The sequence below is a fragment of the Cnephaeus nilssonii genome, assembly GCF_951640355.1.
Source record: "Cnephaeus nilssonii genome assembly, chromosome: 3".
Taxonomy (NCBI): Eukaryota; Metazoa; Chordata; class Mammalia; order Chiroptera; family Vespertilionidae; genus Cnephaeus; species Cnephaeus nilssonii.
Window position 1 is genome coordinate 53,944,364 of NC_137074.1, and position 22,394 is coordinate 53,966,757.

General features: G+C 43.1%; 1 protein-coding gene across 1 annotated transcript in view; it reads left to right on the top strand.

The window, feature by feature from the left end:
- Positions 1-2,983: 2,983 nt before the first annotated feature.
- OSBPL11 (oxysterol binding protein like 11) overlaps positions 2,984-22,394 on the top strand; it is an 87,417-nt gene continuing 68,006 nt past the window's right edge. Inside the window, exon 1 of the mRNA XM_079767176.1 lies at positions 2,984-3,908. Within this exon, the coding sequence (XP_079623302.1) occupies positions 3,700-3,908 (209 nt within the window). The 5' untranslated portion in view covers positions 2,984-3,699. The remainder of the gene's footprint in view (positions 3,909-22,394) is intronic.

The following is a 22,394-nucleotide window of genomic DNA, read 5'->3' on the forward strand; positions in this document are numbered from 1 at the left end:
TTCTGCCTCAAGGGGATGACACTGAAGCAGAGATCATACCGTGTACCTGCATTTTCTTTTCCTTTCTTTTTTTAATTTAATTTTATTGTTTAAGGTATTACAAATAGTAGTACATATTGCATTTTCACCCTCACACTCACAAGCTGGTGATTTCAGGTAATGTTTCTAGGCCCCTATTTACATACCCTGACAGGTGTCTTTCATCAAGATACCTATCGCCCGGTCGGCATGACTCAGTGGTTGAGCATTGACCTATGAGCCAGGAGGTCACAGTTCGATTCCCAGTTAGGGCACATGCCCGGGTTGCAGACTTGATCCCCAGTGGAGGGGCATGCGGGAGGCAGCTGACAAATGGTTCTCTCTTATCATTGATGTTTCTCTCTCTCTCTCTCTCTCTCTCTCTCTCTCTCTCTCTCTCTCCCTACCTCACTGAAGTCAATAACAATGTTTTAAGAATACATTCTCTATGGGGGGTGGGGGGTGATGGGAGAATAAGGACACATATGTAATACCTTAATCAATAAAGAAATTAAAAAAAATTTTAAAAAAAGAATACATCCTCAAAGGAGATTGCACTTTAACACTACAATACACACCCACTGGGCAAAGGAAGGCCATAGAACTGCAGTGACTTTCTCAGGTCCCAGAGAGAATGACACCAAGTGCCAACAGAGGCAAACTGAAGACAAACTACACAGTCCCCACGCAGTGCCGCCAACAGGAAACCTCTCCATCACCTGCAGACACTGGAGCTGTAGAGAAGAATAGGACCTGGCAGAACATGCATGGACCACAACCCTTCATCGTGTAATCTTGCCTTTAACTTGTTCATCATACCAGAGCCTTCTCCAGGCACTCTTTGGTATAGAGTTGCAGCTTTGGACCTTGATCAATATATTAAAAAACTTCTAAAGGTTCAGTAGCGTCATGAAGTTACTGTCTGCACTATCAATATCCTGTAAGCCAGTCACAATAAATTCAGGTTTTGGTTGAGCTCAGCCTGGTTGCTGGGCTGCTGCTGCTGCTGAGCTGCCAGATGTTCCCCACAAACTTCTTCAGGTTCCCCTCCAGGTGGTCATGATGGCCCCACCGTCAGCACTGTCATGGGTGTGGCCCTGCTCTCTGCTTCCCGCGTCTTCTAGCCCACCACTGCCTCTGTTTCCCTGGATATCTCCTTTGGAGAAATGTCCGTGTAGCTCCTTTCCCCATGTTTGAATTGGCTTACTTGTCTTTTTTTAAAATTGAATTTATTGGGGTGATATTGGTTGATAGGCTTACTTATCTTTTTATTAATGAGCCATTAGAGCTCTTTACATATTCTGGCTATGAGTCCCTTATCAGATATATGTTTGCAAATATTCTTCTCCCTTTCTGTTGGGTTGTTTTTTCACTTTCTTGATGATATTGTTTGGAGCACATTTTTAAATTTTCATGAAGCCCAATCTATTTTTTCTTTTGTCACTTATACTTTGATGTTGTGTTTAAGAAGGCTTTGCCTAACCCCAGATCATGGGGGTTTACTTCTCTGTTTTTCATTCTGAGAACTATAATTTTCTCACAACAGTTTTTCTTAGTTTTGGCTCTTACATTTATGTCTTTGATCCATTTTGAGTTAATTTTTCTCTATGGTATATGGTCCAGTTTTATTCTTTGGCATGTGGATATCCAGTTGTCTCAGCACCATTTGTTGAAAAGACTAGAGAGATATTTAAAATATATATAGATTGGATCACAGCTCTCCTCTGATAAAACTTTCAGTGATTTTCTATTATAAAATATAAATTTCTCTGCCTATCACTTCACTCTCATTTCACTCCACTCTCTCTTGCTCACCATACTCCAGGCTCCCAGATCTCTCATTTCTCAGAATAAGTGAAGGTTACCTTTTCCTTAGCTTCCTCATCTTTCTTCATCTCTAACTTTTGATGTCTCCTCATGGATGACTTTCCTCCACTACTCTTGTAAAGTAGGTTCTCCATCTCATCCCATTTATTTTCTTATATGATCCCCTTTTATTTATTTATTTAAAAAAATTTTTAATTGATTTCAGACAGGAAGGGAGAAGGAGAGAGAGAGGGGGGGGGAGAGAAACATCAATGATGAGAGAGAATCATTGATCAGCATGCCCCCTACTGGGGATGGAGCCCACAACCTGGGCATGTGCCCTTGACTGGAATCGAACCCGAGACCCTTCAGTCTGCAGGCCAACGCTCTATCCACTGAGCCAAACCGGCTAGGGCTATATGATCCCCTTTTATTTTCTCCATAGCCTTGTATTTAGTTTGCTGCTTTGTTTTTTCACTTTGAGTAATACTTCTTTGCATCTACCATACTGTTTCGCATAGGGTATACATTCAATTCACAAGTCAAGTTGTTAGAAAGCAGAATTTACAATTAGAAGGGATTTTAGAAATCACCTCGTCAACCACTGTTACTTTACAGAAGCAAAAACCAGTATCTAAAGAGGGTGAAAGATACGCTTGGGGTCAGGAAGCATACCTAGCTTTCATTCTGAGAACTGTAATATTCTCACAACAGTTCCTTTTTCACTTATAACGCTTGTTTGCCTTATTTCAGTGTCATGCATTAGTTGCAGAATTACTAAAATGAGGGTTGGGCGTTCTGTTTTTTTTATCATTTCCGACAGAAATGACATTATTTCTCCAAGCTTTCTTCCTAAAATGCCTGCCATGGGCCCTGGGATGGAAGGACAGACCTGGTTAGGAACGCCGGAAGCCACGCTCCCCAAGGCACGATCTCCAGCCGCTCCTTGGTCCCTCCCTCCCTCCCGGTCCGTCCCGCCTCTCCTCCCTCCCTCTCGCGGTTCCCCCTCAGCCACACCGGCCCCGCCCCCGGAGGCCACGCCCCCTTCCGGGCCCCTGCCCTGCTCCAAGATGGCGCCGGGAGCTTCTGCTCTGGGGGAAGTGAGCTCACACTCTTCCGGAAGGGAAGGCGGGGAGCCAGCAGGCGGGTGGATGACCCGCCGTGGGGCTGTGGGTGGGGCGGCGGCCCTGGCTGTGGTGTTCCCTTTGCGGGCTGGAGAGAGGGCGTGGGACTCTCTCGCCTCCCGAAGCCGGGCGAGGGCCCAGCACCCGGCGGGTTGGAGGAAGTCACCCCGAGCGGCTCGCCTCTGGCGGAAGGAGAGGCGGCCCTGGGAGCCGGCGTCCCGCCCCCGGCGGCCTCCTTCCCCGACCCTCCTCCTGGGCTGCGCGGGCGGCGCCAGCTCGGGCTCGAGGGCTGCGGCGGGAACCGCCTAGCCGGCTGGCCCGGACCCTCCCCCTGAGGACCTGCTGGAGCAGAGGGCGCGCGGCGGGTCCGTCCGTCCGTCCGTCCGCCCCGAGGTCAGGCCGCCGGTCCCCGTCCGTGGTCCTCTGGCCTTCGCCCAGCCCTCTTGGCACGAGCCCCTGACTTCCCCGCGTTGCTTCTGCCTCGAGTATGCCACCCAACCCTCTGGCGGGGTGATTTGTCTTCGTTGCTTTGCCGGGAAGGAGATCCCTGTTTAAAGGGTCGCTGTCCTCGCTCCCCGTGCCCTCTGGAAAGTTTTCCTCCAGTGGAATGCTCGTCTTCCTTCTCTGGACCCATTTGATGGTGCCCGCTCCGGCCACCGTCTGATTTAGCTCGCCGGATCACCTTAGATCGGGTCTTAAAAATCATCACCCACCAAACGACAGAGCTGTTCTCCGCGCCCAAGAAGGGCAAATGGACTTTGGAGCCGAGATGCAGGGGGTTGAACCCGTGTCAACCATGAAAGCCTCAGAGAGCGAAGCAAAGCTGGAGGGCCTGGCCCCGGCGGTGACCCCGAACAAGAACAGCAGCAACAGCAGTGGTGGCGGCGGAATCAGCAGCAGCAGCAGCAGCAGCAGCAACAGCGGCGGCCGCGGAGGCAGTGCAAAAAGCTGGCAGTACAGGTAGGGCCCTTTCTCCAAGGTGATCTCCTGGGGTGGAGGGGGGGGGGGGGGAGGGGGGGAGTGTGCTGGAATCTGCGTCCCTGCCGCTGTTGAAAGGTAAAGTTTTCCCACTGACTTCCAGAAGCAACTCATTTCATTTGGACCTGGGATCACATCTTTCATTAGCGCGATTTAATTCATTCTCTTGTCCGCTCAACAGGTATTTATTGAGGCCTGTTGGAGAATACCTAAATGTATCCTTGAACTTCCTCTGCAACCCTAGAGTTACTCTTTCCTCTGATTTAATTCTGTGCCCGCTTCTGTTTTTTCTACCGTGTTGCAATTTGTTTACAAGCCTGCCTTCTCTGCTTGACTGTGAGGGCAGGGTCAGCTTAACTCAGCTCTCTCCAGAAGCTCGCAAACACTAGGTGCTCAAAAGGTATTTGTTGAGTGATTGGATGAAATTATGGAATCAGAAAGATTCTTGCCCTCCGGGTGTTTGTGACTTAAAAGGGGAGGGGTACATACAAGGTTTGAATACAAAGGAAGAGGTACCTATGCTAGTGCCTCTGATACTCTGAACCAGTTATCCTAGAGTTTCAGTTTGAGTTGACCAGGCCACTTACTAGCGCTCTGTCTTGATGAGAAATTCTACATTTGTTAATTTCCCTTAATACGAATGAAAAACTTAAGGAACAGGAAGAGAGTCTTGGACAAGCAACAGTTTTTTTTTTGTTGTTGTTTGTTTTTTTGATATGTAAAGTATAGAGGAATATACCCTTCCAGAATCTTAAGAATGAATGAAATTAGAATATCCCATGTTATTGGAACTAAAGGGATGAATTCTTTAGGAAAAGGAAAATTTTGCCTGACTGTAGTCGTTTTTAGCCCTTGTGATGCTTGTAGTTGTGAAACATTAGATTAAAGCCAAGATTTTGTGAAGGATATACATATATCATGAATAATCTTCTATATACATAAAAGCCTAAGCGACTGTTGGACTGGTAGCTATGCTGCATACTGACCACCAGGGGGCAGACGCTCTGACCGGTAGGTTAGCTTGCTGCTGGGGTCCGGCCGATCCGGACTGAGGGAGACGGGCTGGACATGCCCTGGAGCCCTCCCGTGGTCCCTCCCTGGCCCCTGATCATGCACTGGTGGGGTCCCTCAGCCTGGCCTGTGCCCTCTCGGAATCGGGATTCCTCTGGGGATGTCCGCAGGCCAGACTGAGGGACTCCACTGGTACACAAATCCATGCACTGTGTCTCTAGTATCCATATATGTGAACATATATGACTATATTAACATACAGAAAAAAAGTGTAGATTATAACTTTTATCGATAAGTGACTGTATGACAAAAATATATATAGTTACTGTGAGGTGTCTAGGCCCATTTTTGGAATCAACATGATGTATTTTTTTTGTATGTGTCTTAAGACTAACCATATAAAATTAATTACTTGGCAGGGATATTTTTATATGACTTAAGAAAGCAAGAACCATGGCCGGTGTGGCTCAGTTGATTGGAGCATTGTCCTGTACACCAAATGGTTGCAGGTTCAGTTTCCATCAGGGCACATACCTAGGTTTCAGGTTTGATCCCCAGTTGGGGCCTGCAAGTTAGGCAACTGATCATCAGATCGATATTTCTCTCTCTCCTTCCCTCCCTCCCTCCCTCCCTCCCTCCCTCCCTCCCTCCCTCTTTCCCTCCTTCTACCTCTCCCTTTCTCAGTCCCTCCTTTTTCCTTCTCATCCCTCTCTTTCTAAAAATCAATAAAAAACCACAGCAACATATCCTCAGGTGAGGATTTAAGAAAAAAAAAGAAAGAAAAGAAAGCAAGATAAGGTAATATTCCATGTAGCTGGAGGTCAATTTTTTGACATCCTCAAATCTTTTTTTGAAATCTAGTCTCAATTGAATGGAAAAGTTAAACAAGTTTCTTAGAAGCACTTCGGAGAATTCTCATAAAGCCATGCTGTACTTTCATTTGGAAGCCTATTATCCCTTATTTAGGGTATTATTTAATCCTACCTAATAATAGGCAAATATGCAAATTGACCGCACCTTCACTATGCCCAAGCCACGCCCACCAACCAAGTCACACCCACCAACCAATCAGGGCGAGTATGCAAATTACCCCAACCAAGATGGCGGCTAATTTGCCTATCAAGACAGTGTAGAAAGAAGCCAAGAGCTGCAGAAGGGAGCAAAGCTGCAGAGAAGCAAGCTAGCCGGCGGGAGGAGAAGGGAGGAGCGGAGGCGGGGCCGGAGGAGAAGGAAGGAGAGCAGGTGGGCTGGTGGAGAAGGCAGGGTCGGGGAGAAGGGAGGAGCACAGGTGGGGCCGGGGGAGAAGGGAGGAGAGCAGGCGGGCTGGTGGAGAAGGCGGGGTGGGGGACAAGGGAGGAGAGCAGGCGGGGTGGGGTAGAGTGCAGCAGGAAACCCTATTGCAGGATTTTTCCTGCAACGGGAACGCTAGTAGTTATATAATTTTCAAACTAGAATCCATTGGAATCACAAATGGAAAAGGTTATCATGGGAAATGTAACAGAGGAAATGGCAATTGACAATGTAGGACAATCAAAGAAGATTTGAAAAATTAACATGCAGGCTCAGCTATTTTACTTCCTAGTACAACAATCATGGTCACAATGACCTTGTCATCCAGGAAAGCACACCTTGTTTAAGAAGGTAGAGAACTGTATGATACAGTGGTGAACAGTTTCAAAGAAAATAGCAATCGAACCCAGGACCCTTCAGTGTGTTGGCCAATGCTCTATCCACTGAGCCAAACCAGCTAGGGCTCTTTTCACTTATTTATTTTTTTTTAATTTAAATTCTTTATTGTTTAAAATATTACATATGTCTCCTTTTTCCCCCATTGGCCATTCCCACCCCCCAGCACATGCCCTCACCCCCTTCTGTCTGTGTTCATGGGTTATGCTTATATGCATGCATACAAGTCCTTTGGTTGATCTCTTAACCTTCCCTCTGAGGTTGGACCATCTGTTTAATGCCTCTGTATCTCTGGATCTAATTTTGTTCATCAGTTTATGTTGTTCGTTATATTCCACAAATGAGTGAGATCATGTGATATTTATCTTTCTCCGACTGGCTTATTTCGCTTAGCATAATGCACTCCAGGTTCTTCTTTTTTTTAATCAATAATCATTTTATTATTTTTTTAACTTTACTTATTTTTAAATCTTTATTGTTAAAGGTATTACATATGTCCCTTTTTCCCTCATTGACGTCTCCCACTCCGCCCTTGCCACTTTCTTGATGTTATTGTCTGTAGCACAAAAGCTTTTAATTTTTATGAAGCCTAATCCAGTTTTCCTTTTGCTTATACTTGGTGTCATATCTCAGAAATCATTGCCAAGTCCAGGATCACAAAGATTTATGCAAATGTTTTAATTTAAGAGTTATATATTTTAGCACTTACATTTAGATCTCTGATCCATTTTGAGTTAATTTTTCTTTCTTTTTAAAATAAATAACTTTCTTCACATAAAAAAAATAGATGCCTTTTAGTGATTATTTTTTAATTTAATAAATCTTTATTGTTCAGATTATTACAATTGTTTCTACTTTTTTCCCCCCATAGCTCCCCTCCACCCGGTTCCCACCCCACCCTCTGCCCTTACCCCCCCTACTGTCCTCATCCATAGGTGTACGATTTTTGTCCAGTCTCTTCCTGCACCCCCCCACACTCCTTTCCCCCTGAGAATTATCAGTCCACTCCCATTCTATGCCCCTGATTCTATTATATTCACCAGTTTATTCTGTTCCTCAGATTTTTAATTCACTTGATTTTTAGATTCACTTGTTGATAGATATGTATTTGTTGTTCATAATTTTTATGTTTACTTTTTTCTTCTTCTTCCTCTTCTTAAAGAATACCTTTCAGCATTTCATATAATACTGGTTTGGTGGTGATGAACTCCTTTAGCTTTTTCTTATCTGTGAAGCTCTTTATCTGACCTTCCATTCTAAATGATAGCTTTGCTGGGTAGAGTAATCTTGGTTGTAGGTTCTTGCTGTTCATCACTTTGAATATTTCTTGCCACTCCTGTCTGGCTTGCATAGTTTCTTTTGAGAAATCAGCTGACAATCGTATGGGTGCTCCCTTGTAGGTAACTAACTGTTTTTCTCTTGCTGCTTTTAATATTCTCTCTTTGTCTTTTGCCCTTGGCATTTTAATTATGATGTGTCTTGGTGTGGTCCTCTTTGGATTCCTTTTGTTTGGGGTTCTGTGCGCTTCCTGGACTTGTAAGTCTATTTCTTTCACCAGGTGGGGGAAGTTTTCTGTCATTATTTCTTCAAATAGGTTTTCAGTATCTTGCTCTCTCTCTTCTTCTGACACCCCCATAATTCTGATGTTGGTACGCTTGAAGTTGTCCCAGAGGCTTCTTACACTATCTTCAACTTTTTGGATTCTTTTTTCTTTTTGCTTTTCCGGTTGAGTGTTTTTTGCTTCTTTGTATTTCAAATCTTTGACTTGATTCTTGTGTTCCTCTAGTCTGCTGTTGGGTCTCTGTATAATATTTTTTATTTCAGTCAGTGTATGCTTAATTTCTGATTGGTCCTTTTTCATATTCTCGAGGGTCTCGTTAAATTTATCGGCCTTTTCTAGGAAATTCTTGAAAAACCTTATAACCGTGGTTTTGAACTCTATATCCAGTCGTTTGTTTTCCTCCACTTCTTTGGTTTGTGATCTGTTTCCTTGTCTCCTCATTTTCGCTGCTTCCCTGAGTTGGTAGGGTGGCTTTGTGTGCTAGGTGTCCTATATGGTCCAATGGGTCAGCCTCCCAGTTACCTTAGGTGGACACTCTTGGTGCACCCCTTTGTGGACTGTGTGTACAGCCTTGTTGTAGTTAAGTCTTGATTGTTGTTGGTGTCACTGGGAGGAATTGACCTCCAGGCCAATTGGCTGTGAGGACCCGCTGTGTCTATAACGGAAGAATTGCTGTGCTTGAGACACACTTATGGGGCAGGACTTGTTTCAGTGGGGCTTTGGTGCTCACTGAGTCTGCCTCTTGAATGTGTTCCTTATGAGAGTAGTTGAAATCTGGTGTCGTCTCACACAAACCACTAGATTCACTAGCTTCTGGATCTCCAATGGGGTGCAGGTCAGCTACTGTCTGAGGCCACCCAGCAGGAGCTACAGCGAGAACTACAGTTTTCTCCTCTTTGCTTGGGGGTTTGGAGGTTTTGGAGCTGTTTGACCGGGAGCTGCAGTTTGTTTGGTTCAGCTAGGATAGGGCAGGCCATTTATATGCAAAAGCCGCTGCGCGGAGCTTGGGTGTGTTTGTAGATTGTGCGGGGCGGAGTATCAGGGCGTCACTAGGCTAGGGCGTGGCAAACAGTGATGGCTGCCAGTCAGCAGTCTCTGTGTCTCCGCGTTTCCAAGTCCCCGCATCCCGCGCTCCAGCGCAGTAAACAATGATTGCTGGGCGCACCTCTGCAAGAAAGTCCCCTTCACTTTCTGACCTGTTGGCCGACAGTCTAGCTTCTCCCCGTAGGAGTTTGGGTCCCCCTCGTCTCCCCAGAAACTGGATTTCAGAGTAATTGGGAGCTTATCTTCCTTTGGGTTGAAAAAAAGCAGCACATCCAATCGCCCGCCACCAGCCCAATTCACGTGCCTCCGTACCTCAGCTTTTCAGCGCTTGTGCACATCTCAATGCTCTTTTCTCTTTCCTTCTAGTTGTAGAACTTCCACTCAGCCAGCTTTCCCGTGGTTCTGGGTGATAGATGTTTTGTCTTTTAGTTGTAGTTTTGAAATTGTTGTGCGAGGCAGCAGTTTAGGTGTTTGCTATGCCGCCATCTTGGTTTTCTTTAGTGATTTTATGAAGAGAGGAAGGAAGAGGGAGAGAGAGATAGAAACATAGATTGGCTGCCTCCTGCAAGCCCCCTCTGGGGGCTCAAGTCCCAAACCCTGGCATGTGCCCTGAATGGGAATCAAACTGGCAACCTTTTGGAGCATGAGAGGACGCTCAATCCACTGAGCCATATTGGCAGGGCTTGAGTTAATTTTTCTTTTCTTTTCTTTTCTTTTTTTTTTTTAATATATTTTATTGATTTTTTACAGAGAGGAAGAGAGAGGGATAGAGAGTTAGAAACATCGATGATAGAGAAACATCGATCAGCCGCCTCTTGCACAACCCCCACTGGGGATGTGCCCGCAACCAAGGTACATGCCCTTGACCGGAATCGAACCTGGGACCTTTCAGGCAGATGCTCTATCCACTGAGCCAAACCGGTCTTGGCATGAGTTAATTTTTCTTTAGGATTAATTTTATTTTTAGTTTTGTGAAATATCTGCCATTTTTTATTATTTTTATTTTTCTTGTTAATGTACCTGATGTTATTTTTCAAATTTACATATTAATATTTTAACCCTTTGCACTCGCTTGCTTTTTTCTCGATTCCTTTATTCTACTTGGGATTTAATTTTTTAAATACCCCAGATTTTACAAAGCGCGGCAGTAGAATAAAAAACTGGAGTTTCTTTTCATACAAACTTATTTATTTGGATTTTTTTATATTTCAAATTATTGATACATTCAAAGAGTAATTTTAATCTCGACATCCGAGTGCAAAAGGTTAATATCAATATTTCCTTAAAAATATTTTGTTGGATTTTTTTTTTCCTGAATAGGTAAAAGAGTGAAGTGTTTACCTTACATATTTGTCTTAGCCACTGAGTTTTCTTCCCTGGAAACATTGTTTTTTTATTGATTTCTTCATTATAGTTTCAGAAAAATTTATATTAAACCTTTATATAATAACTATATACCTGCATAGAATATATTTTAATTTTGTATGGTTAAGTTCTTTGCTAAACTTGCTGTGAAGATTTTTCTAGTCTTTGTATTTTGATTTATTACATATTTTCAGGCACAGAGAAAACTTATAAGTCAGAACTCTTACTCTTTGTTCCTTTCACTTCTACTATAGAATATTATTTTTATAAATACTTATTTTCATGTAGTTTTAAAACGATTTGATCATTTTACATTTAATTTTTAATTTATCTGGAATTTATTTTAAAACATGTGAGGTAGTGTGTAATCTATTACTGTGCTACGATGTACTCCCAAATTTAGTGTATTGAAAAAGCACCATTTTTTAAAATATATATTTTTATTAATTTTAGAGAGGAAGGGAGAGGGAGAGAGAGAGAGAGAGAAATATCAACGATGGAAGAGAATCATTGATTGGCTGCCTCCTGCAGCCAGCAACCCAGGCTTGTGCCCTTGACTGGAATTGAACCTGGGACCTTTCAGTCTGCAGGTCACTATTCACTGAGCCAAACCGGCTAGGGTGAAAAAAAAATGCACCATTTTTTATCTCAGTGTCTGTGGGTCAGGAATCTCAGTGCAGCTTCGCTGGGTTCTCTGGCTTTGGGTCTTTCACAAGGCTACTGTCATCTTGAGGCTCAACTAGGAAGGAGCCACTTCCTGGCTCACTCTTATGGGTCTTGGCACAATTCAATTATTTTTGCCTTTTGGATAAAGACCATAGTTCCTCATGACTGCCTGTTGGTGGCCTCCTGTGGTTCCTGACCACATGGGCCACCTCATAGAGCAGTTTACTACTTGGCAGCCTGATTCCTCAGAGAGAGGGGAAGTGAGAAGAAGGCAAGAGAGCACTAGCAAGATGGACATCATAGTGTTTTGTAACCTAAGCGTGGAAGTGAAGTCACATCACTTTTCACTGTTCATTAGAACCAAGTGATGAGGTTCAGCCCACACAAAGGGTGTAAAAACAGCAGGCTGAAATCATTGAAAGCCATGCAAGAAGGTGCCTATTACAGATGTTAATATAAAGGTACTCTAGATTGTCATCTATTGAGATAGATTTTACAACTAGGCAGCTGGAAATGTGTTTCTAAAGTCAGAAGTTTGGGACTGAATTTGATTGTTGGAGTATAAGAGGAGTATTAGGATATCAGCTGCATTGACCTAGACATAAGTTGTAAAGGGAAGGTGTTAGTAATGCTGGAAAAGAAGGAAACTGTTAGAGCAGTGGTTTTCAACTGGTGTGCTGCAAGAATTTTTAAAAACATGCAATACCTGGTATTTAGTCGGGGGCACTTTTCCCTTAGATTGTCAAATGAAAAAATGACAGCAGCCCACACAATAATAGCCGTCTGGTGTGAGTGAATCGAAATTATACCAAATTTTGTGTGTGTGTCAGATTGGCAAAAGAGGTAATATACTTTTTGGTGTGCTGCAGAATTTTAGTAATTTTTGAGTGCCCTGAGATGAAAAAGGTTGAAAATCACTGCATTAGAGGAAGATTGTTAGACCTTGGTGATTGATTGGGTGGAGGGTGGTAGTGAGACAAAGAAGTAAAATTGACTTCACTCATCCAGATTTGAAACTGGAAAGTCTACAGGAGAAAACGATTTGGGAGTCATGTGATGCATTTGGTTTTAGGTATGTTGAGCTTAACTTGCTATAATGTGTGGCACATCCATCCATACCTTAGACATATAGGGCATTAGAAATGTGGATAATTGCCTTTATAGTATTAGAATATTTTCACTTCTATTATCACATTTAAACTTCACAAAAGTTCTTTAAGGCATTGTTATTCCCATTTTACAATGGAAGAAAATGGAAATCAAATGAGTTGGCCAAAGTTATATAGCCAGTGAATAGAAGAACTTTTATTCCTAGGTATTAAAAGTACATAAGCTCTCTAAAGGAGTGAATAATTATTGATAAATAATTAGTTTAGGTCATGGTGGTTTTATCATTTACTGGTGTTCTAACTCATGCAGCATGAGCCTCTATCATGTGTGAAGCCCTCTGAAGCCTAAATTAATATGTACACTTAGAGCAATGAAAGTAGAGACCCCACGGCTTATTTGGGGAAGATCCTGAAAAAGAATCAGAAAAGGGAAAAACCTCAGCTTCATTTGCAAAATTTATCATGATGATCGTTTTTTAAACCAAAGCTGAGAAGTGAATTTAGTAGGTTAGCCTTAAATTTTTGTCTTTCCAGAGTAATTGATACTCATTATGTGTTAGGGTCGCTGAAGGAGGGCCCCTTTTGGCCTCATGCATTCCTTCTTCGGCGACCCTAACATTATGATGTGATCTTTGATCACCATTTAAGAGGAAAGAAAATTTAATTCTGGATTCTTTCTTCCTTTTTCAAAGTAAATGTTCAAAGTTTATAAAATGTGCATGTTTCCATTTTTATATTCTGCATGTCAGCTGTCAAGAAAATTTACAGATCTGCAGATCTGTCACTTGTTTGTCAAAGTGGACAGAAGAGAACTACCCAGAGGAGGAACTGAAAAGCAAATTGGGGTACGATGGGCCTGCTTTTTCTTATTTAGGCTCTATTTTGGCTAACTACCATTCACAAACAGGCAGATCTTTTTTCTTCATTAGCAGATAGTTATATGTTTCAGTAAATGGGTAAAAGTCTACAAATGTATAGTATAGAAAGAATTTTTGTGGTCAAATGTTATATCTTCCACTCTATGTACTTTTATTACAAGAAAAGGTACTTATTTACAAACTAGTGACCCAGTGCACAAAATTTGTGCACATTAAAAGGGAATTAATTAGAGGAAATATTTTAATATTGTTATTTGCCCTTTCTCTGTAATAGAAGTATCAGATGAAAGAAAATTAGTAAAATGTATATGAAAATCTTCCTCCTGTCAGAGTCTGGGCATGCCACAGGAACCAGAGTAATGTCCCCGCCTACCCATGTGCACCTCGAAATCATGCGAGACCCAGACCCGGCCGGCCCCACCCCCATTGGGCTAGATCCAAACCCCCCACCCCCGTCAAGCCCCGCCAGGTGGGGGCCGCGGCCTGAGGTCCCCTGTCAAGCCCTGCTGGGTGGGGGGCGTGGCCTCAGGTCCCCTGTCAAGCCCCACCGGGTGGGGGGGCGCAGCCTCAGGTCCCCTGCCCTGATCCAGCGCCACGCAGCCTCAGGTCCCTGCTGATTGCTCGTTAAGGCTCGTTACGGGAACTCAGCCTCTGCTGTGGGCGCAGCCATCTTGTGTTATGAAATCCCTGCCTGTGCTGTTGGCGCAGTCATCTTGTTATGGCATGACTGTCAATTTGCATATTCCCTCTTTATTAGCTAGGATTGGAAAGGAGATCTCCTAAATATAACCTAAAGTTTACTGTCTTCTAGTTTTTACCACTTTTTTTTGAGGATGATTTAAAGAAAGTCGTAAATGTTTGCTTTTTTCTCTGTAGGGGTTAAAGAAAAGTTGAATCTATTTTTCTGTACCCTAATTTTTGTTTTCTTTATCTGCAATCTGCTATAGATGCTAGTAAAAACAAGAGAAGGACTACTTGTAGACATATAACTGAAAACTATGAAACATTGTTCCAAAAATCTAGTGAGAGTATACCAAGCCTTGAGGAACAAGATTTGGTGTATTATGGTATTCTTTAATTTCTTTTTTCTTTTTTTTAATATATTTTATCGATTTTTTTTTTTTAAGAGAGGAAGGAAGAGAGATAGAGCGTTAGAAACATCGATGAGAGAGAAACATCGATCAGCTGCCTCCTGCACACCGCCCACTGGGGTTGTGCCTGCAACCAAGGTACATGCCCTTGACTGGAATCGAACCTGAGACCTTTCAGTCTGCAGGCCGATGCTCTATCCACTGAGCCAAACCAGTCAGGGCTCTTTAATTTCTTAATATCCATATATTTTTGCTGTACAGGTCTCAATACAGTCCATTTGAGTTAATATTTTCCATAGAAGTTATACTGTATCATAACTATACAAACAGGTTAATGTTAGACTATGCAAATTAGTCTTTTTAGTTCTTTTCAAATAAATCACATAGTTTAGGTCCCAGAGAAAATTGTTCATCAAATAAACTTGTGGGAAATTAGGTCTTTTTATTTATTTTTATTTATTTTTTATTAAAATGTTTTTATTGATTTTCAAAGAGGGAGAAAGGGACAGGGAGAGGAGAGAGATAGAAACATCAATTATGAGAATCATTGATTGGCTGCCTCCTGCACACCCCACACTGAGGATCGAGTCCTCAACCCAGGCATGTGCCCTGACTGGGAATCAAACCATGATCTCCTGGTTCATAGGTCGACACTCAACCACTGAGCCATGCTTTTTAAACTCTTGTTTTTACTTTTGAAAACAGTGGAAAATGTTCTTATTTTTAAAAAATCTTTTATTGATTCCCGAGTGAGGAAGGGAGAGGGAGAGCGGGATAAAAGCATCAGTGATGAGAGAGAATCATTGATCGGCTGTCTCCTGCATGCCCCCCTGACTGGGGATTGAGCCCAAAACCCAGGCACATGCCCTGACCGGAAATTGGGAATTCAAACCCAACTTCCTAGTTCATGGGTTCATGCTCAACCACGGCCACACTGGCCAGGCTGGAAAATATTCTTGATGTAAATCCTACTACCTTGAAGAGAGGGAACATTTTTGTCCCCTTTGTTCGAGGGAACATCTTCCCTAGGTAAGAAACGTCCCCTGTACTGATTTTGCTTAATAAAATGATTTGTGTCCATACTTATTCAGATTAAACTTAAAATAGCCTGATTAAATAGTTACATTATTGCTTTGGCATTACCATTTCTGGGTTTTAGGACAATTTATAGAGCAATTTAGTTTGCTAGTGAAAGAAGGGATTTTCCTTTTGGCTTATTAGGTGTAACAAAGTATGATTTCCCACTTGGTGTCTCCTTGAACTTGAGTTTTGGCTGGTTTACTTCCATTGCTATTCTTGAGGTTGGCTAGAAGGTCCCCGGAGGGGATAAACTGAAGTCTGTGGTTGCTACTGGCTGTAGCTGGAAACCCTAGTCTGAGGGATAGAAGAGAGAGAAAACCAGAGGGAACAAGAGGGAAAACAAGGAAAGAAAAAGGACATAGCAAAGAAGTAGAAGGAGGAAGGGAGGGAGGGAGGGAAAGGAAGGGAAGTGAATGAAATGAGAATGTGATCTGCAAATTCAGGGGAGTCAGATTTGGGGAGAAACCCAACTGTGTTCTGAGAGGGAAAGAAAGAGACAAGAGTTTATAAAGACAGAAAAGGGGCAGGCGCTTTCAAAGGGATTACACGAATTACTCTGAAAGAGCTGTGATTGGTGCTGGCAAGCACACTTCCACTATGCTATACATGATTAATTGCTTATGTCTGTTGCTAAGTGAAAATTTATTTTTTAATAGAAAGTTCAATACTGCAGAGCCAGTTCCAGGAACTGGATCAGTAGTTGCCATTTGGTTTAACCCAGTTTAAATTGTTTCACACGAGCAGGGTGAGTTAGCTCAGTTTCCCAGAGGCTTCCATGCTCTATTTTAGATTGTTCTCTTGACAATAGCAATTTCATTTGTGGGTTTTATTTCACATTTTCTCATTTTGATCAAGATCTTTCCTTAGAAAACATCAATGGTCAACCATTATTAACTAGAGTTGGTCCATCTTTAAAAAGCTACATTGATCCTTCATCACTGGAAGGCTCATACTGGTTTGTCATGTCTCACGTAGACGGGAAAGTAATCTCCTGAGTGTACAGTAAGAGAGCTTATGGCCACATTTGATCAATAAAGCTTGTTGGGAGCTTGAATCAGAAGTTTCTTGGTAGAGGTGGTCTTAGTCAGATTTACTCATTTTAACATCTTTAGACATTGGGCTACCATTCCTTAACAGTGAATCTGGTCTCCTTTCAGTAGTGCAGGTTCATACATTACTTGATTTCATCTCATGGGGCTGCCAATAATAATTTCAAAAGGAGACAGTCTGTTTTGAGTGAAGGGAGTAGATCTTAGGTTGAGCTTTAGGTAAGGTGACCAGATGTTAACATTGGTAAAGCGGAACAGCATTGACGGGGGGGCAGGGGGGGTTCTTGATTAAAAATTTGGTCTATATGGAGCAACAAAAATTTTCATAGAATGCAAAAATAGTATCCTACCTTATAATAGACAAATATGCAAATTGACCGCACATTTGCTACACCCAAGCCACGCCCACCAACCAATCAGGATGAGTATGCAAATTACCCCAACAAAGATGGTGGCTAATTTGCATATCAAGACAGCGTAGAAAGAAGCCAAGAGATGCTGAAGGGAGCAAAGCTGCTGAGAAGCAAGCAAGCCGGGGGGAGGAGAAGGGAGGAGCGGAGGCGGGGCCGGGGGAGAAGGAAGGAGAGTGGGGCGGGCTGGTGGGCAGGCTGGCGGAGAAGGCGGGCCAGGGGACAAGAGAGGAGCGGAGGCGGGCGGGGTAGAGTGCAGCAGGAAACCCTATTGCAGGATTTTTCCTGCAACGGGAACGCTAGTTGTAATATATTTTTTAAAATTTCAACATAAGTACAATTTACAAATATAATAAATAAAAAATTATGTATAGTATTATTTTATTCTTTGGCATATTTCTCACTTGAGTGAATTTTTTTTTAGTAGATTGCTGTCGTTGGTTAAAAGGTCATGAATTTGCCGTAACGTAAGTCGTAAGTGTCACTTTCAAGGCAGGCGCTAGACTTTTTGCCGCCACTATAAAATATAAATAATACGAGTACTGTCTGCTAAATTCAAGAAAATTCATGTATTTATGAAATAAATAAATAAATTACTTACCTAAATTATCTGAATAGCTGATTTGTAATGACATCACTTGTTTAACTAGCTTACTAGCACGCAGTACGATGTGTATCGTCTGAGAGACAGTTACAAAATGTTTTCGTCGTTGCCAATCCCCAAAAATGCCATTGTTCATTAAGTCCAAACAATGGTGGTCTAATTCTAACAACTGATCAACAATGCGAACTTTGATAAGCAGTTCTCAATAATCAGTTCTCAACAATTATTTGTTATTATTAAAGTTTAACATTATAAAATTAACAAAAATAATATAAAACTCATATCCTGGCTAAATAGCTACATGGCCGCCGAAAACCGTATATTCCCTTCCCGTTCTCCCGCTGTTCCCTAGCTTGTCGTGCATTCTTTCCAAAAATCGGGACTTTTTTAAAATGCTGCAGGACGCGGGACAAATTGTTAAAAATCGGGACTGTCCCGCCAAAAGCGGGACGTCTGGTCACCTTAGCTTTAGGCCAAGGATGAAAAGACTATGGGTTTTGCCAATTGAGTTTGTTGTTGTTGTTAATCCTCACCCGAGGATATTTTTTCCATTGATTTTTTTTTTTTAATAGAAATAGTGGAAGGGAGTGGGGAAAGACAGAGAGAAACATCTATGTGAGAGAGACACATCGATTGGTTGCCTCCCTGCACTCGCCCAGCCAGGGCTGGGGATTGAGCCTGCAACTGAGGTATGAGGTGGTACGTGCTCTTGACCAGAATTGAACCTCGACCCTTCGGTCTGAGGGCCGACGCTCTAACCACTGAGCAACTGGCTAGGGCTTTGCCAATTGAGTTTTGATTACCTGGTTAGTCTGTTCTACAAGACCAGAGGACTAGGAATGATAAACACAATGGAAATGTTAAATCAGCCAGATCTTACAAACAGATTATGTAAATAGTCCTGTGAAGTGGAGCTCTATGGGATTCCCCAAGTTGGAAAGCTCTTTTCTAAGAGCATTTTACTTACTGCTGAGGCTGTGGCTCTGCCACAAGGGAATGCTTCTACCCAAATAGTTATCCTTGAGAAGGGGGCAACTAAGTAAGTCCATTTGTCAGACCTCAAAGAATTCCAAGGGCAAGGTGAAATGCCCCATAGAGGTATGAATGAGTTTTCCAGGGTTGTGCTTGGGGCAGCATTAATAGTAAACCAGGGAAGCTATCTTTGGAGGTGGCTTTCAGTAGTATTGTTTTCCCCATAAAACCATTTTGTAAGTGTTGGAATGAGTTAAGTCATGTACATATTGTAATATGTGATGTTGTATGCAATCAGGGAGGAATGGTCAGACATTTTTGACCTACTGATATGTTTCTTTTGGGGTCAAATTTATAGCCTTGTTCTAACCATTTCTTTCTATATTTTGTTAAACAGCTAACTCCTGTACTTCCATATGTTGGTTTTTTTTTTATTTTATTGATTTTTTACAGAGAGGAAGGGAGAGGGATAGAGAGTAAGAAACACCGATGAGAGAGAAACATCCATCAGCTGCCTCCTGCACACCCCCTACTGGAGATGTGCCCGCAACCAAGGTACATGCCCTTGACCGGAATCGAACCCGGGACCCTTCAGTCCGCAGGCCGACGCTCTATCCACTGAGCCAGGCCGGCCAGGGCTGGTTTTTTTTTTGTTTTTTTTTTAATGTTTTTATTGATTTCAGAGAGGGGGACGGGAAAGATATAAACATCAATGATGAGAAAGAATCATTGATTGGCTGCCTTCTGCACAACTCCCACCAGGGATGGAGCCCGAAACTTGGGCAGGTGCCCTGACCGGGAATCGAACTGTGACCTACTGGTTCATGGATCTATGCTCAACCACGGAGCCACACTGGCCGGCCATAATGTTTTTTTTAAATCTCAAGTTATTTCAGCTGGTAGCATAGGTACTTCTCTTAGGGGCTGAGATTGTTTTAATGCTGCTAATTCAGCAGCAGCAACCAAATTATTACCTCCACTTTCATTAGTGTTTGCCAGTAAATGTCCAGGGATTTTTTATGATTGCTGAAGATGTAGGTAATTGGATAGCCTCTAAGAGTTCTAAAACATAACTGTATTTTATCCTTTGTCCAGAAGAAGTCAGAAATCCTCTCGTTTCCAGAGCATACCAAAGTCATGGGCAACAGCAAAGACATACCTGCTGTCAGTACAAATGTTAGCCATCTTTGGCCAAATTGCAAGTTCAAATTAATGTATGGAACAGAAGTTGCCTGAGGCACTGGACTGGCTTCAGTGGTTTTATTTAGAGAGATGATTGCATAGCTTGCTTGATAGTGGCCTATTTCATCCTTTAGGTAAGAACCGTCAGTAAACCAAACTAATTCAGCATTTTCAAGAGATGTTTTCTGTAAATCAATTCAAGTAGCTAGTAGTCAGTCTTCTTAATGTCAGGCAGTCATGAGGGCTTTCATCAGAGGAGGAGAGTATCAGGGTTCAGAGTATTACAGGGAGCAGTAGTCACAGTAGATGAAGACAATAAAAGAATTTCATAGCATGCTAGCAGATAGGCTCCATGAGGCACATAAAGAGTTAGTGGAGAGCCTATAATTATCTTTTCTACATGTTGGATTGGCAGTGGCTACAAGTAGCTCTCATATAGAGTAGGAGACCTTTGGCTACCAGACCTAATTGTTGGCTACAGTATCCAGTGGGTCCATGTTGGTTTCCATGTCATTGGGCCAAAACACCTAATGCATTTCCTTCTCTTTCATGGATGAAAAGGAAAAAGGGCAATTGATAATTAGACGTCTTTCTCTATGAGCCCAGGGATTAGCTAATAGAGGTCAGAGAACCCTGGCTCCTGTTTGGATATGAGCAGAAATACTATGGCAAACACAATAATGGGTCCTCTTTGGTACTAGGGAAATCTTTAATACAGGCATGGAGCTCAGTTTTAGTCCATGGGTTTATAAGAAATAAGGGTTTGTCATCCTGGGCCAGACCCATCCGATGGTTTAACTTTAAATGGGGCAGTAAGAGCAGCCTCGGATTCATTGTTATGGAAAGGGAAGTCATCCAGTGAAGGGTTAAGAGTGAGGAGGACAGGCTAACAGCAAAGAGTAGAAGGTGTAGATAATGAGATTCTTGGTGTAAAGTTCCATAAACTCTCTTCTACTCAGGCCAGAAACATGCCAGTAGGATGGTTTTGAGCTATCTTCGAACATTTAGAAGTTTTTTTCAAACTTAATAAGCCTCTCAGACAACTCAGTTTGCTTTAATACATAATTTGTGTGTTGGAGGGAAACAATTTTTGAGTCACTTATGTGTTTGGAGGCTTCAGAATGCCAATTAAAATATGTTTCCCATTCAGGTTGCTTTTTTAAAAAAATATTTTTTTATTGGTTTCAGAGAGGAAGGAAGAGGGAGAGAGAGATAGAAACATCCATGATGAGAGAGAATCATGGTGGATCGGCTGCCTCTTGCAAGTCCCCCCCTAGGGATCGAGCCCACAATCTGGGCATGTACCCTTGTCCAGAACCGAACCTGGGACCTTTCAGTTTGCAGGCCAACGCTCTATCCACTGAGCCAAACCGGCTAGGGCCAGGTTGCTTAGTTTTATAGTCTTTTTCCAATTGACTGTGCAGAGAGAGAAACAGAGGAGAGATTGATTGGCTGCCTCCTACTGGGGATCGAGCCTGCAACCCTGGTATGTGTCCTGACCTGGAATTGAACTGGTGATCTCCTATTGCATGGGACAACACAGTCAACTGAGCCATACCGGCTGGGCAGCACTGAACATTCTTTGTGTTTTTTTTTTTTAAACATATTTTTATTGATTTTAGAGAGGAAGGGAGAGGGAGAGAGAGAGAGAGAAACATCAATGAAGAGAGAGAATCATTGATAGGCTGCCTCCTGCACATCTCACACTGTGGATTGAGACTACAACCTGGGTACATGCCCCACATGTCCTGACTGGTGAACCATGACCTCCTGGTTCATAGGTCAATGCTCAACCACTGAGCCATGCTGGCTGGACTCATCACTGATGTTTCTATCTCTCTCTCCCTCTCCTTTCCTCTTTGAAATCAATAAAAATATTTTAAAAATAACACACACAAAAACAAAAAGATAAAGCTATGTGTCCAACCCAAACCATGTGTGGGAACCCTGTTCAGAATATGCTAGATGTTCAAGGCTAATTTGAGTGTAGGGGCCCTGTCCAGAGTACGCCAGATGTTTAAGGCCAATCTGACTGTGGGAATCCTAATCAACAAGGCTAATTTACTATATGCAGGTGCAAAAGCAAGGACACAGCAAGCTATACACTGCACAGGTGTACCTTTCTGTAGCCCAAATACTGAGGTCACTATTTGGCATAAAGCCTCTTTTGTTTGAGTTTGTTTGAGCTTATCCTATACTAAAGGCCCGATGCACGAAATTCTTGCAAGGGGCTTGGCCCTCACAGCCGCGGCCCTTGCAGCCTCTGCTTCGTCTGGAAAGTCGTTCAGCTATCTGGTCTAATTAGCATATTACACTTTTATTATTATAGACTAGAGGCCCAGTGCACGAAATTCGTGCACGGGGGTGTGTGTCCCTCAGCCCAGCCTGCACCCTTTCCAATCTGGGACCCCTCAAGGGATGTCCGACTGCCCGTTTAGACCTGATCCCAGTAGGATCGAGCTTAAACGGGCAGTCGGACATCCCTCTCACAATCCAGGACTGCTAGCTTCCAACTGCTCGCCTGCCTGCCTTCCTGATTGCCCCTAACCGCTTTTGACTGCCAGCCTGGTCACCGCCTAACCACTCCCCTGCCAGCCTGATTGATGCCTAACTGCCCTCCCCTGCAGGCCTGGTCACCCCTAACTGCCCTCCCCTGTAGGCCTGGTCCCCCCCAAACTGGTCTCCCCTGCAGGCCTGCCCCCCCCCCCCAACTGCCCTTCCCTGCAGGCCCGGTTGCCTCCAACTTCCCTCCTCTGCTGG